Source organism: Zonotrichia albicollis, chromosome 3 (genome assembly GCF_047830755.1).
Source record: "Zonotrichia albicollis isolate bZonAlb1 chromosome 3, bZonAlb1.hap1, whole genome shotgun sequence".
In the NCBI taxonomy this organism is placed as follows: domain Eukaryota; kingdom Metazoa; phylum Chordata; class Aves; order Passeriformes; family Passerellidae; genus Zonotrichia; species Zonotrichia albicollis.
Window position 1 is genome coordinate 65760322 of NC_133821.1, and position 17358 is coordinate 65777679.

A 17358-nucleotide genomic window follows, 5' to 3' on the forward strand; every position below is an offset into this window, starting at 1 on the left:
AACCTATTTATTTCACATAGTAATAATAAACATACATGGTTGTAGGTAGCATGTGCAGACTCCAGATTTCCAGCCACATTGCCATCTTGTAGATGCTTCACTGGTCTCTTCTAAACTGACCAGCATTACCAATAGCTTTGTGAAGGGCTACGATTTTCTCTTAAACACTTAAAAAGTCTATTATTATTATTATTATTATTATTATTATTATTATGCCAGTAAACCCAGCTGGAGAGAATCCCTCATTTAAGCCACGAGACTCAAAACATTTCCCAACCAGTTTGATAGCATATAAACAACATTTGATACCATATAAAACAGATTTGATAGCATGTAAACCAACAATTTCTCTAGAAAAACAATGTTTTCTTTGTCTTTGTTGTTGTTGGTTTGTTTACACTTCTGTTTAGCAACTGGTTTTATCAATTGATTGCCTTCAAATTCACAAATTTACCAGACAGTACTCTCTAGTCTAATTGCTGGACACCAAAAAAAAGCATGTCAAAGTATATCAAAACACCCATAGCAACTTTAGAAGTGCAGGTTTCCTTAGTACAACTGTCTTTCAGGTGGTAGAAATTGTGAAATTGAAAAAAGGTTTTGCTTGCTTTTAAAGCCCTGAGAATTATTAAGTCTTCAGCAGAGAAGTATGGGTGTTAAGTCAATACAGAAGTGAAAGAGTAAGTTGACATTTGGTGGTTGCTTTTCTGAGGAAGGAAAAGGAGAAAGGCTATAGAAATCAGAGTTTCCAAGATAACTCCCCAGTGAAAATAAATTCTTTTTATGTAAAAAACCACCACAGTTCTTCTGAAGTCAATCACACTGTTTCCGCTGGCTTCCCAAAATAAATCACCAGTGACGATTTCCAGCACAGAATGCATTCTTAAGAAATACAGTATTGGCAATACTATGTAATTCAGCATGGAGGAATAATATCTGCCCCATGATTGACACATCATCAAATTTACACAAAACCAAAACCAGAATTTATATTTTCTTGTTTCTCAAAATAGGCAAAAGACAACTAAACACCCACAGTTACTAAACAACTATAGCTACATATATGCAAACTATTCCCTCAGGAATAACATTTTCTCAAAATCATTACCTTACTAAGTATATTAAGAGTTCTCAGTTACTAATTGCACCAAGATTTTCTTTTTTCTTTGCAAAAGCCAATCTGAGACAACAAATTGGAAGATTAGGCAATCTGAGTTATCTATCGTTTTTTCTCTGAAGTGACTTCGCCAGCAAACCTTAGGCAATTGTAAGGAGAGATTTTTTAAAGAGATCAAAGGGATCAAGAATGGAGAAAATTCTTGCTATAAATTTATTCTTTGCCAGCTACTAGATGCTTGCAGTGATCCATTTCATTCTTTGTGCCAATGGTCTGCCCCCATTTAGTGTTCTGAGACACACATAGACAGAAGATTAACAGGAATAAATCTTCTGCAGCCCAGAAGATGGATTTCAGTTCTACAGAAGGAAGCCAACTTCTTACAGAGCTGGAAAACAATGACAATTCTTCAAGGACAGAACACCTAATTAGCAGATATTAAGACAGATCATTAATACTCTTCAGCTGACTCTAAATTAACTACTAACAGGAATATCTGATGAGAGAGGGATAAATTAAGTTAATACACATCAGGATTTTTCCTCAGTGCATCACATGTTACAAGCACTAGACATCTACAGAAATCTGTATATCCTCCTAGGTCTCAAAGCCTACTGCAATAAAAGGATGCTTAACATTTTTCCTCCTCCATTCACCTCACTCAGCTCTGGACCATGAAATAAAGTGACCTGGAAATAAATTATGAACATCTGAGGGCTCAAAGGGCTTATGAACATCTGCACTGCAAATCCCTACACAAACCTGCATGTTATTTGAACTCTGCTCATAGAGCTTCGGACTCAAGTGTGCCACAAGAGCTTGGCAGTGACGTCAGTACTACTCAGTCTGCTCTTCATCAAGTCCAAGCCAGTAGAGTAAGAATTTTAAATATTACAAGCATCAAATCGCTGAAACCACAAGTGTTTCGTTAACAAAAGAAAAATAATTATGCTGCATTGGTTTGAAGGAAGCAAACCTCATTCTCTACTCAAGGGGCCATAATAGGTCCTTGAGTAGGGGCAGCATGAAGTACTGACAGAGGAATAGTTATTCTGACTGGAAAGCCTATCAAAGACCAGTCAATCAGATCAAATTACAGGAGTCTTCTGTAAATGGCCTAATAAAACTAAAATACAGCAGCCTCAGTCCACAGACTTATGTAGGCTAAACTACTAGACAAGCTTAGTGCAGAAGAAGCTGTGGGTAGTAAGGTCGTTGACTGAACATTAAGCATGTCTAAATACTTAAAGCATCTTTTTGCCTGTTACTATCTGCAAAACTGGGGGCATGGGCAAGACATCAACACTGAACCATGCACTTCCATAAGGTATCCCTGGAGTCATTCCTGATTCGCATGCTAGAACTGAGAGCAGAGTAAGGCTTCATGTTTGCTCACCACCACACAGGCAATCAGGTGATCATTAGTCGTGGCTAAATTTCAACTGGAAGCACATGGTTTTGTCTGCCACCACACCAATAAAGTCGGAGGAAGGACTAAGTATTCCTCATGTGCTGTCTTAAGGTGCAGAAAAATACTGCCAAGCACCTACTCTTCAATCTCTTCTGCAATATAATAATAAATTATTTACAGAACATACTGTATATTCTGTGCTATGTGATGTAACAGCTAGGTCTTATTAACATAAAAAAGTAAAAATTAATTACATTTTCACAGAAGAGACAAGAAAAAGCTTTGTGCTCTTGAAACAGAACAGTCTGATGTGCAGCTTCAGGAGCCTGCCTCCAGCACTGCTCTGGATTGCTGTAGAAACCTGGCAATAATTACAACCACTGTGCCAGCTATGCTAAGACAATTACTCTCAGGCCTAGAAATCACAAATAGAGACCAAAGCAATAATTATGATAAATATGCTCTCATAAAAAAATTATTTCCAGTACCTGATTTTCTATGGCCTTTCTGTTTTTTGGATCGCTAACAATCGAGAGCTGCAACTCTGCCATCTTTTTCATTTTGCCATCCATGTCAATCTTCTGGAAGAGACTCTTGGTCTGATTTTTCAGGAGCCTGACAGTGTCCTCTTTCCCAAGCTTCTTTGCAAAGAGGGAAGCACAGGCTGAATGTATGGCAGTAACCCAGTTTTCCAGATCCGTCTGACTTGTTGCCTGTGAAACCAATCAATGGTGCAACGTTATGAGCAGATAAGAGAAAAATAAAATAAAATCAACAGCTCTAGGGCATGAAGCACTTGATGGGCTCACTGTTGCCTTAGGAACTTTATCTTCATCAAGTGAAATAAAGTTTTCTTTAGAACTGAGCAAATAAAGGTAGTCTGCGATTTTCCTACACTCCATCATGACTTGTCTCCAAACCCCAGCTTCTGCTTCTCAGACCTGCAAAAAGCCCCAGAAGGACAAGAGCCGCATAAGCTGTGGGAAAGATGTGACTGGCATCTTTCATCCCTCCAAATAACTAAAGTAATCCCTACCAGATATCAAAGACAAACCTTCTTCATTTCTGTGACAGCAGAGAAGATTTTATATGTGAGGTATTTGCTTACTTAAAAAGTGCCAAGTTAGTGGAGAGGCAACATCAAGGTAAAGTGAATGCAATCTGCATGTAGTATCTCTGGAGATATGTACAAGTGTGCCTATGAATCAACATGTTTCTACACAGGCAGTTCCACATAACCCTGTTCTTTATTGACATTTCCAGCGGTGCCCTTGAGCAACCCAGGTATTTTGATTATTTTTAGCTCTCTTTCTTGAGTATCTTGCTCAAGCAAACTATCTGTGGCCAGCAGATTCAGGGTTGAACACACCATTCTGTAAGGGTGGAATGCTAAAAGATGTGAAAAAAAATTATAAAAAGTTGATTTTTTAGAAGCTTGTGATCAACCAGGTACCCAGAGCTTCTTGCAGATTTGTGGTCCTTGTTCTTTTTGTTTCTGAGCCATATTTGACTGAGCCAACTGGTGTAATATCTGCAGTCATGTCATATATATTTAATATTATAATAGTGTAACGCAACAGTGCAGTCGTGCTTTTATTTTTAAGTCAATGGCAGAAACATGATGCGTGTGTGCACGTGTACATACCATCATATAGATACATGTGTAGGCTCACAAACACATCCTAAAATGGAAACAACCACAAAGTTGTGCATGCATCCTATTACCTGAAAAAGGTAGACATCTCCAAAAGAATTGCTGAGACAGAACACATTTTCTTTCTTGGGATGTTCTGGCACAGACTGAACTATACTGTCTTCTGCAAACAGCGCGTAACGAGGCAAACTGCTCTGCTCCATTGAGTTCCTTCCATAGGTCTCATAAAACAGTAGAGTACAACCTTTTGCAGTTCAGAGGGACAAAAAAACATGAGGAGAAAGTAAGTCATGGATGTCCCAACATTACATAATATTTTTGTGAATTAAGACACTCCTCAGAGACAGCGAACATCAGTTCCACTCCTCTTCCAAAACAGATAAAAAAAGGACGATCTTCTACACAGAAGAACAGTTAATGATCAATTTGCCAATGAAAAGTTGAAATAGACATCTAATAGGGCCACAACAAACATTTGTGGACTTTAAATAAATCAGGACACCTCAATATGGAAGCATCCAAGGGTTAGGGTAGGACGGGGTTTGAGCAATCTGCTGTAGTGAAAGATGTCCATGCCAATGGCAGGGGAGCTGGACTAAAGGTCCCTTCTAACCTAGAATATTCTATCAATAAACTCAGCCTATTAAAATGTTAAGGCATGTAGAAGAGATTAACTCCTGCTTAGTTAAATCAGCTTTTGTGTTTCTTTATTAAATTGAACAAACTCTCTCATGACAGCCACTTAAAAAAATCTTCGTATTTGTTGAAAAGATTTGCAGAACCCTTTGTCTTCATACAACATGCTTAGTGAATAAACTTCTCAAATTTAAACCAGATTTCCTTGAATCTAGCTGAAAATTGGAGACTCAGACAATTCTGAGCAATTTAAAACAGTTTAAAAGGGCTGAGTTTGAGCATGTTCAGTCTTGTAAACAGCGTAATATCTAAGGTATGAAGCTTGTATCCAGAAAACAAACTTCATCCTTGATGACAGCAGTCCCGAGTATAACAAGTGGAATTACTTCTGGAGGAGAGTGGAGGAGACTTGATCCCAGCAGAGGACACTTGATCCTAGCCCACAGCAGTACGACTACAGTGCCATGTTGCCTTTGGCAGCGATGCTGGCTCGAGAAGGGCCTGTGCCCTCCATCCCTTTCCTTCCTGCCTCGGTATAACCCACTGTCCTCCAAGATGCACCAATCTGCCTGTTCAAGGGCTCATGGACTGGAGTGCACTTCTGAAATACCATTACAAAGGGAAACCCATATCAGAGATTTCTGATCAAATCATCTGTTAACTGACAAGTTTCTAGAGTAAGGAATCTAATACCTCTATACTACATAACTGCACCTTTTCCTGTTAATGTTGAAAGTTACTGGCAGAATATTTTGGGTAAGAAGAAATCCTATAGAGTTGGTCCTATCTATTCCATTGGGCAGCCCTCACTTTATCTTCTTTGTGCCACCAAAACACTTGGAGATCTCTGCAGTTGGAAAAAAGGACATGGTTTGTAACACTCTGCATATCAGAAATGTCATTTGAAGATAACAGGGCAAACTAAACAAACAAAGCCAAGTCTTTTGTATTCAGCAGCAGCAGCAACTTATAACCACTTCCACTTCTGCATTTTAGGAAAGTGCAGAAGTTTAAAGTTTTTAAGATTTATTTTAAAATATTTCCATATTTCCATATTTCCCCTATTTGTTCTAACTCAAGATAACTCATATTTTATCCTGAGAGTTTATATGTACACAAATTAAAAATTTTGAAGGGCATGTATGTATGCTTGGGTGTATGGAACTCCAGGTATATCTTTAGGTCAAGTCCAGTGATCCCTGGAAGCAGCTAGTTTCATAAGCTCTGTCAGACCCACAGGGACTGATTATTGTCCAAATATTTTAATTAAAACTTGAGCTGAAGAGAGAGAGCAAAGGGAAAGCAATTTCCCTCATTAAAGGAAACTAATTGGACAGGACAGATGGAAAAGAGAGGTTCTCTTGGTACACAGTTACTATTCAGGTTCAGGTCTTGGTGGCCCTGAAAGTGGAGCAGACGACTCAGGACATGTATACTTTTAAATCTGGCAGGTAACTAGATGGCTATAAGCCTTCTGCATATTATAATTAAACACATCTCAACAGAGTGCAAATAAACATGCTGTTCTCCATTTACATATTTAGAGTCATGCTTTAAAATATCTTGGCTATTTAAACTTCAAGAACAAATTAAATACTGATTCATTCAAAAACCTGTATAAAGAGAACCAAAGCAAGTGCCTTGATCTTGATACAGCGATTATGAAAACAGAATTATGCCTTGATATCCATACAGGCAAGTTTATTTTGGAATCAGAAGTCTCCACAGGAAAATAAAGGTAAGAGATCAAGGAAATTAGGAATGTATATTTAAAACAGCTAGCAAAGTGCAAAAAACTCTGTACCATGAATGAAGCCAGATCAACCACTGAAGTAAAAAGCATTGTATCTAACAGTTATAATGTTAAAAGCTTTTTCCAAAGAACTTTATTATTCCTTTTTTTTGTGCTAGCTGCAGAAATTCAGGTAGTAAGAAGAGACACAATTTTTTCAAAGTCACCAATAAGCCAACTTTATAGCCAAAAAAATGAACATGAAGCACCTAAATTGCTTGCCAGAGCTTCATTATCCCAGAAATGCACAAACTATTAGTTTATAACATATTTCAGTTTAGAGTTTTGATAGAATTGTTTAGAAACTGAATTTTAGAAGAGGTAGATTAAACTATATTCACACTCCATAACACAAACACACACAATAAGAGGGTGGAATTCAGGTGCTGTTTTTCCCGTTGTATACACTGCTTGTAAGCATGAATCATGCTATCTGATGATGCTATCAGGACAAGTGATTTAAACTGCTAAGCCTGCCTACATTTTGATCACTTGATAACAAGTCTCTGAATTTTTAGGCAGAATTGCCTCATTCTAGTAAGTTTGCTTCTTTTCAATCCGCACTATCAAGCAGAACATTACTAGGACTTGCTGTTTGCTGTTCATTTTTCTTCAAGTCTACACTCACTGCACAATTTTTAAAAGGGCAACCTGTGGCAAAGTTACCATTTTCTCTTCTCTAGTCCCAGATATGATAGGAAATGATCAAGCTTGATAATTTCCTTGCTCATTAACTTAGTATCATATTTACTGAAAGAAAAATCCTTTGGGTGCAATTCAAAATTTAAAAAAGGCGTATTAACTCACCCAATAAATTTCCCTTCCTCCCCACAATAGATATTATTTTCCTTCTCACACTTCCTGACACCTGTACACGTCTCACAGCACCCTCTGAGCACAAATGGAGCCCAACAATCACACCTGCAGCAGCCTCCTTGAGTGGATTCCCCTCCCATGGGGCTGTTTTCACAACAGGAGCAGCTGCAGGAGATGGGAAGCTGGGCATGCCAAAAGTCAGAAGGGCTTGGTATAGCTGGGAGCAGAGAATGTGAAAGACCTGCTTTCACAGCGAAAAGGAGAGAGACCTTCAACCTCTGGGAATGGTTGCCTTGGGCACCACTTCTCTGTGTAAAGGCTGAACCACACACACTTCTCTGTGTCAAGGCTCTGGCACTGGGAGCTCACCTCTCCATTATACTGCCACCTAATGTGCTAGAAATGAACAAAACATTTTTTCAATAAACTACCCCATCCTTCAGTAAATTTCATAGCAGAACCTAAGGAACTGTGTCTTTAACAAGGAATTGGGCACCAGCAACTTCTCCTGACCCTTAAATTTTGGTTCAGTTGGATCTTTGATCTCCAAACATCCAAAAGCATTTTCTAACTCCCCAGTCTGATTGAACACACAAATTAGGAAGTCAGACAAAACAATTCCCACTATGATATGAAACACAAGGCTGCACACAATCTCAAAGACATTGAGCAGCACCTCAGTTCAGTGGGCTGCCGAGGCACAAGCTCCACTTTAGCTGGTGGGTAGACCTTGTAAAGTTAGGTGTGATTTTCTGATCCCCCTAAATCTGCTAACAGAAGCCAGCAAGCATGAAATGCTGCTGAGACACAACAGAAAGAACTGCCAAGATGAAGGATCAGCGTGGTGGTTTTACCTTTGAGTGTAACCCAGTACTGCTTCCACTTCCGTCGTGTGACCAGCTCCAGCTTCTTCTCCTTCTGCAGGGTCACCAAGGGTTTGAAGAACAGCCACCCGGCCTTGCGCACCACTCCTTGCTCTTTCTCATACAACAAATCCAGCTGCTCCAGGGAGCTAAGGGACTCGCCACTGGAGTCTTCTGTTTCCGACGAGGTCTCCGTGTTCTCCAAGTTCATCCTGCTCATCTCCAGCTCACGCATGAAGTTCTCATAAATGTTCTGCCTCAAGGCATCACTGCTGACAGCATTGGTGGACTCGCTTCTCTGGGACAGGGCATGGCTGGAGCCAGGAGACCACAGCAAAGTGGAGAGCTGTGATGGTGCCAGTGTGTCTGTAGTGAAGTTGTCCATTCTGCTGTCAAAGTAGTCACTCCCATCTTTACACTTTGGCTCCTGCGCATAAAAGGAATTTATCTGCCATCAGCCACCAGAGCTATGATCAAAAGACACACCTCATTTGTCAATTAAATTTGTTTCATGTTTAGCCATTTCCAGTTCCTTCATCTTTTCACCATTACATCATAGCCTTTGCCTCAGCCACTCACACCACCACTGTTACCATTCAGTTTTTTTAGCAGAACCCCATTAAACCCTATCTATTAATGTGAGCACTTTGGTAATTCCAGGATGTTTTGAGTAATCTCAAATTTCACTAGAAACTACTGTCTGAAACCTGAAGTACTCCAGGAGACAACTACATCCTCCATCTGAAATGCAGGCACCATGTTTGGCATCTGTCTGAGTGCAAGCAGGAATAGTGTCACAACAGTTTTTTTTATTATTACAGGGTTTTTGAAACTTTGGTGCTATCACATTGGTGCAAGGTGGCCAGGTTTAGCTTCAACACAACAAGGCTGATTTTAACCTCCACTTTCTATTTGTCGCACAAATGGTGCTTAACCAACAAAAAAAAGGTCAAAAGTAAAGAATGTTTTAAGCTTGTTAGAATTGATCAGTTGACTGAAATCTAATCTAAAACAATATGTGATTTTAAAAAAGAAAGACATGCTTGCTGACTGGCTTAAATCCAGTCTCCAGACTGCAGAGCTGTGTATTTTCTGAGCTGCTGGGAACACCCTGAGAGTTTGATCATCCCATCAAGCACTGGCAGGCCTTTCTCCTAATTGCACTGTGCAACTTCATCCCTTAGATTGAGAGGGCTGGCTAATTTTATTTGAAATAATCAGGCCTGATGGTATGACTTCAACTTTGCCTTTGATATGGATGCTAGAGTAGTAGTTTCTTGCCACTGCTTGTCAACGTGGGATTTTGTTGGCAGTTTGGACCTTTTTTCTTTTAAGCCTTTCCAAGTAATATGCTCTCTGATCCCAACTCTCCCAAGCTCCAGGGATGGACAGGGATTTTCCTACTATCCAAAACAGAGCACCTTGTACTAACTTCACTGTTGAGAACCACACCATCCATCCTAAGAATCCATTTATTGTCTTCCAAACTCAAGCGTTGCCAGTGCTATTTAAAAGCAACCAAGGTTTAAGAACCTAAAACACAAAAGACATGTTGCCTTTTGCAGTAAAAGTGCAAGGGAAGAAAAAAAAAAGATATTGCAATAAACTATTCGAGAAGTGAAGCTATTACCCTTGGTAATAATAAAGCCATTATACTTTCAAGTTTAGGCTGCCTCTCTAAAAGCATTTATTTTCTCACAGACTGCTGTACTAAGAACAAAGTAAATAAACATTGGTCTCCTGGGAGCTGTTCTCCCCAGCAGCTTTGAAAACAGCTACTTTTTCTTTGCTTCTTACTTGATGCTCTTCAAAACTGCAGCAGAAGAGCTGTGCTATGTTTTGGTGGCATCAGGACCTCCAGTGTGCAGCCAAGACTGGGATTGTATACCTCCCAGGCAATGCCAGACAAACCACTTTTCCAGCAGCAGGACACTGCTGCTTGTGGCCTCACAAAAGCCAGTTTGACCCGAGACTCACACTCTCCTACAGTACATTGAACTTCAACTCTGGCTTTTCAGATCACAATTCCAAGGTAAAGGAGTACCTTCCTCAAATCCTGTTGCAGAGTGTTAATCAGTGTTGCCCAAGAGTAACTCCCTAAACATCAAAAATTTAACTGCTTATAATATGGTAGAGGGAGGAAGATCAGCACAAGGGGTGGGAAGCCAGGATAAAATCCCACATGTAATGCATTTATGCCACAAAGCAACCACAGAACATGGATGTACATGTACATGCAGTACAACTGCGCTGGCCATCTGTATTTCAGGGGGAAACTGAAAGCTTTCTCCACCCTTGTTTTAATTACTGCCATTGTACTTGTGTGCCAAAATCCAGCACTTTAATTGTTTGACTACTCTCCAGGAACTGCCAGTGTCCCCTGGAAAACAGTAGTGTACAGCTTATTAAGAATATGTATTTCTTTTAGTCTCAAAGCACTAGTAAGAGACACAACACAAGGCAAATACATAGAAGGGGTCTGTTGTGAAAACCCACCACTGGAACAGCAAACTCTAAGGAAAAGTGTGGGATGCAACCTGTCAATAACCAGCCACTAACCAAATCCTATGTTTTCTCCTCACACATAGAAAGGAGTAGGAATGAGGAAAGTACCAGAATAGAGAAAATGGATAAAGAATCCAAAATTAATATATACACTTCACTAGGACACCATCAAAAATATTTTTGTTTTCCTAACGAACTGAATTGTCAGTCTGCCAGTCTCTGCTGGTCCTTGAGAAGGCTGTCATTGCAGCAATATCTGCCACAACTGAAAAGGTTTGACCTAAGCTGGCCAGGTGGCTTCCCTGCCAGGCTGGCTTTTGCTGGTTTTTGCTCTGTTGAATGTAGTGATGACAGATCTCTGTTTCTGCTCAGCTGCATTCAAGAAGATCTCTCAGTGTTTGAGATATACTCTGGAATAGCTAAAAACAAGGCAAAAGATAAAGTGGCTAAGATACCGATTAGACAAAGTGACACACGTAATAATTAATTGTAAAGAACAGCACAGGAAAAACGCAGCCTGCTGCATTCATTAGGAGCCATGCTAAAAGGAGAATCTAATACCAGTCTTCAAGTCAAATAAAAAGGTTCATTCAACATACTTTATTTTTAAATTCTCTTTACAGCCCACATCAGGGCTCTGGCTTATAAAGTCATAAAATTTCAGATACGATTCCTGAAGTGAGACTATTTTGCTTAATTCAAGAACCTTTCTTCAGGAGCTGTTTCTCGTGGATGGATTTTCATTTTACACAGAAATTGCTAATGTTCTCCATGTTAAACAGCTGCACAGAGTTTACACCACCATCTTTAGCCATATCTGGCTGTGCAGCAAATCTGCCTAAATTCTGTCCACAGGTCTCACATACATCACACACACCTTTCAGCTCACACACATTGAATTGCAACTCAGCATCATCCCAATGCCATTTCAGCACAGATTAGACTAAATGAAGGTATGTGCTGCAGTACAGTACCATTGATGCATTGAGGTGGCACTTTAGGACATCCTCATGCAAGGAAAACTAGGTCTTGGAAAAGATTATTGCAAGTCTTGATGCAAGACCTTTATTAGAAAGGTAAATTCAATTCCAGGATACATCAGATCAAGCAGACATAAGGAAACATCCAAGTAATTTGACAGGGCATAACCAAGAACTCCTCTGGAGTATCCCATATGCAAATGTGTTTATGGATGATTTAAAACAGATGAGGAGGAAGGGTGCCAGAATGAAAAGGAAATAGATTTCCAATCTTAACACAGGAGACCAAGGAAAGTCTGTATAGCCCCACAAACGCAGGCCAAGAAAAGACACCACTTCTCCCTTAAAATAAATCATAATAGATTAAAAAATAGGAAAGAATAACTAATGTAGAAGGCAATACTGACATCAGAAAAAAAACTGTCTGGAACTACATTGAATAAGATGGTCTGGAAGGAGCCTTCAAGATGGAGAAAATCCTACCTGTGTTTAAGCTGCAATTTGTTCACAAAGGGGATTAAACTCCACTGCCTCTCTAGTGTTAGGGGTCTGGCCTCAATATCCCAAGCCTGTGGTTCCTAGGTCTGTGCTCCCATGAAGCAGGGGGCTCGGCTGGTTTGTTTCCACTGAGGAGCTGGAGGGACTTCCCAGCCACCACCGGCACTTAGGCCCACTTACAGGGAAATATTCCAGCTTTCACCTACGTTCAGCCCCAGTGACTCACAGCCAGTCATTACCAATGTACGGAGGAAGGGACGCGTTGTTCAGAGCAGAGCACAGATGCTGCCACGGCGAGATTAAGTCGCACAAACAGGGACCAACCACGTGACAGTTCAGAATCATCCACCACACTTCTGTCTTTTTAAGCTAAAGGATCTGTTAAGTGTATAAGCACTACTGAGCTACAACCCAGCAATCCCCAGAAGAGACAGCAGGTTACTCAAAGTGTGAAAGATAGAAATGAACCAATAAAGCCACACAAGGAACTGCAAAACTACCTCCCTCTTACCCTTCCTGTTGCTGGATACTTGTCTGATTAAAATCAGTGACTAACCATTTCCTATGCCTTTTTCTAAGAAACCACCGTTTTTGGAGTAAGGGCTGTTTTCCTTCTACCACAATTTGATTCAAGCTTGATGCAATCTCGCCAGCCAAATTTCCTTGCTGCATCTGAAGTCAGTGCACTGCACAGTGAATTCAAAATAGCAATGAATTGCACACCACAAATGCCATTCTGAAAATGTCATAACTAAGTAATACATACTAAAAGTCTGGGATGCAGAAATCATATGTAAAGCCTGGCAGTAAAATCCAGAGCAGCTACAGATGTTGAAATCAGTGAAGAATCCTGGAACACAGCACTGAGGCTCCTCCATGATTCCAGGTTTTTTTGCCCTCTCTTTCACAGCTGAGCAAGAAGGTGAAAAGACAGCATCTGATAAAGTACATGAGCACCAACTCACAAAAGAAGTGATGCAAATAAGCAGCTTTCATTTTCATTTTCCAGTTCTGTAGCCCCCCAGCCAGGACACACTCCAGCAAACCTTACGCTGAGCTCATTTCTGAGCCTAAGGGTCTGTCAGAGTTTTACACTGCAATGACAGATGTACATGGTTAAGCACAAGACCTGTCTGAATTTCCAGCACAGGAGACAAGAAATTTCTGAAGTGGCCAGCACATCAATGTTGCTGAAAGAGAGCATCCTTCATTTAGGGAAGCACAGTGACTGTTCCTCTATGAAAAACACCAGGGAATATTCAGGAAAAAAAAAGTAAGGGAAAAAACCAAAAATCCAAACCAAATCCATAAACAGTCTCATCTCAGCTTGCAAACTCACACACAGAGACCAGGCACAGTCTGGTATTTAAAGAGCCAATTCTGGGGCCTGCAGCTAGAGATGAGAATTTCATTCCTGACCACAGGCATCCTAAATTCCTATTAATGGGATTAGTCTTGAATTCTTCTAAAGAAACATCCTTTCCCTCCCTCTTGCTCTCCCCTCCCGTCTCCTTCACACAACCATCTCCCAGTGAGCCAGATGGCAACCCAAGTTTTTCCATCTGGTGAACTAAGCTGACACACAGGAAGGAGAAGGTTGCTGAATGTAATGCGCCTCTGGTCAATACGGCTGCTTGCCTTGATAGAAATGGACCAACAAGCAAAAAATGAGTGCAAAACAGTAAAACAGACAGGAAACATCTGAAAAGATGGATACAATGTCCTCCTTCTACTGCTTCTTCCACACTCTTCAGATAATGTATGCTAACCCATAGCACATATATAGAGAGAGGTTGTATTTCCATACTTGAAATAAAAAGAAGGTTTAAACCCCAAGTCACCTTTTAAGTAAAGCAACAATTTCAAAAACAAATTCACAGAGGTATTAGGCTGCAAAGACTGGAGTTAACTTAGGAGGTGACAAAATATGAAAATAGGAAGGGAAAATTTGCACAAAATAATGTCTATCTTTTTTGCTGCTGACATTTCAGACAGCACCAGGGATGCAGTACTTCTCAAAATTCCACAAATTACTAAATGAGATAAGCACATAATTAACCTGCAAAAAAGAAAAATATCATGCAATCACTATGCTTATAAGAGGAATATAAAAACCAACTTTCACACACTTAGGCTGGTTTGTACATACCTGCAGCTTCCTTTTCTTCCTTGAAAGACTTCCCGTCCAGTCACTGATGCGCCGCATTCGGTTCTTTAACGTATCCTTCTTGGATGCATCCTCACCAAGGGGCTTAGACTTTCTGCACGGGAGGGTGTAGGAGCTGTAATGTGCAGGACTTCCCTGCTCTACCCTGGAGGGAACATCAATGTCTGAGGCAAAGGAGACACGGTTGCTTAGGCTACCAGGAGTGTCAATATACTCATCAGACAGCCTGATCCCAGGTGGAGGAGTGCTTTCCAAATTTGTATCCTTATAGAGATCTCGGAGTGAGGAAAGAGATGAACTTTGGTTGAAGGACTTCTTGTTGTCGCTTGCTGGGAAACTGGCATGAATGCTTGTATCTGGAGTGCTCCTGGTCAAATATGAGCCATCCAGCTCATTGATGTCCCCAGCATTCCCCCAGAGAGAGTCATACCATGAAGACTCAGAGCTCAGGGAGCTCCCTTTACTAGACCGAAGCCTTGAGTCGGTAGGTGACAGACGATGGCTTGAAGAACAGTCTGCACTGGAGTTCCTCCTGACATCAAGCAGGTTATTTGGCTTAGATTCCAAGGCAGGGGAATACCTCAGCAACTGCACTGGCCCGCTGGACTCCTCGGTTGGTACCTTGCTGTTGTTGCTGTTGTGGAACTCAACCCTCAAGCAACCGTCCAGCTTCCCCAAAGTTTTAATGAGAACTTTAGGACTCCTCCTGTCCTCTGACGGGGAGGTTGATGCAAAACTCTCATTCTTTCCATAGCAATTTAAAATGTGGCCATTGCATTCTCGAGAGGCAGCGTGATTACTTCCAGCTTGGAGGCCAATATAGTGGAAACCATTCTCTGGCAAAAACATCACATTATTCCCTTGGCAGTAGTCCCCTGAGGCATTTGTCCTGTGTTTGGCATGGACATTGCTTTTGGAGACCTTCATCACAGTGTCACCAAGTCTAGAGGAATAAGGCTGACTACTCTTGAAGTGTGAAAGGCAGCTTCTGGCAAGGGACCTTGATTTGTAGTTTGAGCCGCTACTGGTATGTCCCCATCCATGCATAGAGCAAGACTTTTCATCTTTAGCGTGAATGCTGCGAATTTTCAGAGAGCAAGGCTTTTGCTTGGCACCAGCTGTAGCAGCAGCATGATTTTTCGATCCCTGAAGACTGTATTGGCTTTCTGAATTCCCCATTTTCCACTAAATTAAGAAGAGTTTCATTAGAAACAATGGCTAAAAGATAGAGCAAAAAGTAACAGGCCATTTTTACCCTCTACACAGGAAAACGCCTATTTAAAAAATGATATGAAACAATTGTTTCAAAAAAAAGCCATTAAATAGCCATGTACAACATTAAATTCATAACTGAATTTAATTTAGGGGCAAGCTAGAAAAACCTATTTTCTCTGTGGTTCATTAGCCCTCTGTTATAAAGCTGGAATCTAACTCCATTGAAATCATGTCAACACCTTCCTCCACCCACACCCTTGGCAACATCCTTTTCTTATAACTTACAAAATCTCTGGCTCCCAAGAACAATGGCATAATGAAAGGGAGACAGCAAGATAATCATAACTTAGATGTAAAGTGAACTGTACTTTCAGAGAAATCCCTTCTGCCAGCAGACAAGCCCACTGCAGTTTCAGCTTGACTGATTTCTGTGCAACTAAGTGTTGCCTCAATAAAATGTTCAGCAAACCCCAGCTATGTGTTTAAATGAAGCTCATCTAGGAGAAAGGGAAAAAAAAAAACATGCCAAAAATCAGACAAAAAATAATTTGGTTAGCAAACAGCCTCATCTTCCACTACAGCACAAAACTGCATAATGTTCATTCAACACAACACAGTTTGATAGTTTTCTTGGTGAAATGCTCCTCAGTTTTTCACAGTGTCTGCAGTGAACAGCACACACTGGAGCAGTCAAATTGCCCCACTGAGGTGACTGAAGATTTCAAACCTACATAAAGTGCACCCCACAGTAAAAAAGACAGTTCTGTTCTTTTTGTAACTCAGAATGAATCTCCAGTGTTTGTAACATACAGAAACAACACCAAAATGCTTTTTCCGTCAGCACTACGCTTCTTTACACATGGAATCTCAGACTATCACCCGGAGGAGGATACACGGCTGCCTCATTAAAAAATTGTCAAAACAAGCCACAGCAAAGGCATAACCTTATCTTCTGGAGTTTCTATGTTTTAAGATCCCTACTTCAAGCCCTTAGCACTTTTAGATTAAAAGCACAGTATGAAAGAAAGAGCAAACCTGTAGGGACACTCTCAAACACGGGCACGGTTAGCAGTCAGTATGCTCTGCATTGTCTTCGAGGCCAGCCACTATGCTTGCCAAAACCAGAATGGAGCTGCACACAGCCTTCCTAGAAAACACCAAAACAACAAAAAAGCATTTTCAATCAACTATAACTTACATTTTACTCCAACTGTATGTAAGATGTATAAAAAAAGAAAAAAAATCAAAAGTTACAAATTAAGAGAAATTTGATGAGGGGGATTCCTGGAATTTAGACATACATTTTTACAAGCAGACTTTAACAATTGACATTGAATTAGTAGAAATAAGTCATTGAGTAAATGTTTCATTTTCTCTCCTCTTTGTTTATCTTTCTCTCCTCTCACTGACAAGTCAGGACCAACTTTCATCCCTCTCCAGTTTTCCTTTTGGGAGACCAATTACAGTTCACAGTATTGTGCAATGGTCCATTACAATGTGGACCAGACTGATCAGAGCAATGTCCCACAGCATCTGTTTATCTCTCCCTATGCCTAGATTCCAACCACGACCTTTGCAGTGAAAGGCCACCATGAAATTCACTCCAGCAGCCACTCAGTAACCTCCCTCTTTAGGTTTGTTCTGATTTTAAGTTAATCTGTCAGTAAAATAAGAAAAAGGCTGTACCAAGCACTGCACAGACCC

The 17358-nt window shown here is 40.5% G+C and overlaps 1 protein-coding gene across 3 annotated transcripts in view; it reads right to left on the reverse strand.

Moving 5' to 3' along the window:
• Window positions 1-16803, reverse strand: part of TIAM2 (TIAM Rac1 associated GEF 2) — an 88625-nt gene extending 71822 nt beyond the window's left edge. For 2 of the 3 annotated variants that reach the window (XM_074537694.1, XM_074537693.1), the window contains exons 1-5: window positions 16690-16803; window positions 14422-15624; window positions 8281-8716; window positions 4254-4426; window positions 3017-3241 (exon numbers count right to left, since the gene is read on the reverse strand). In XM_074537694.1, coding sequence (XP_074393795.1) covers window positions 3017-3241; window positions 4254-4426; window positions 8281-8716; window positions 14422-15618 — 2031 coding nt within the window. In that variant the 5' untranslated portion in view covers window positions 15619-15624; window positions 16690-16803. Of the gene's footprint in view, window positions 1-3016; window positions 3242-4253; window positions 4427-8280; window positions 8717-12257; window positions 12401-14421; window positions 15625-16689 lie in introns of those variants that run through there. The other variant, XM_074537695.1, reaches the window with a different exon arrangement.
• Window positions 16804-17358: the final 555 nt, after the last annotated feature.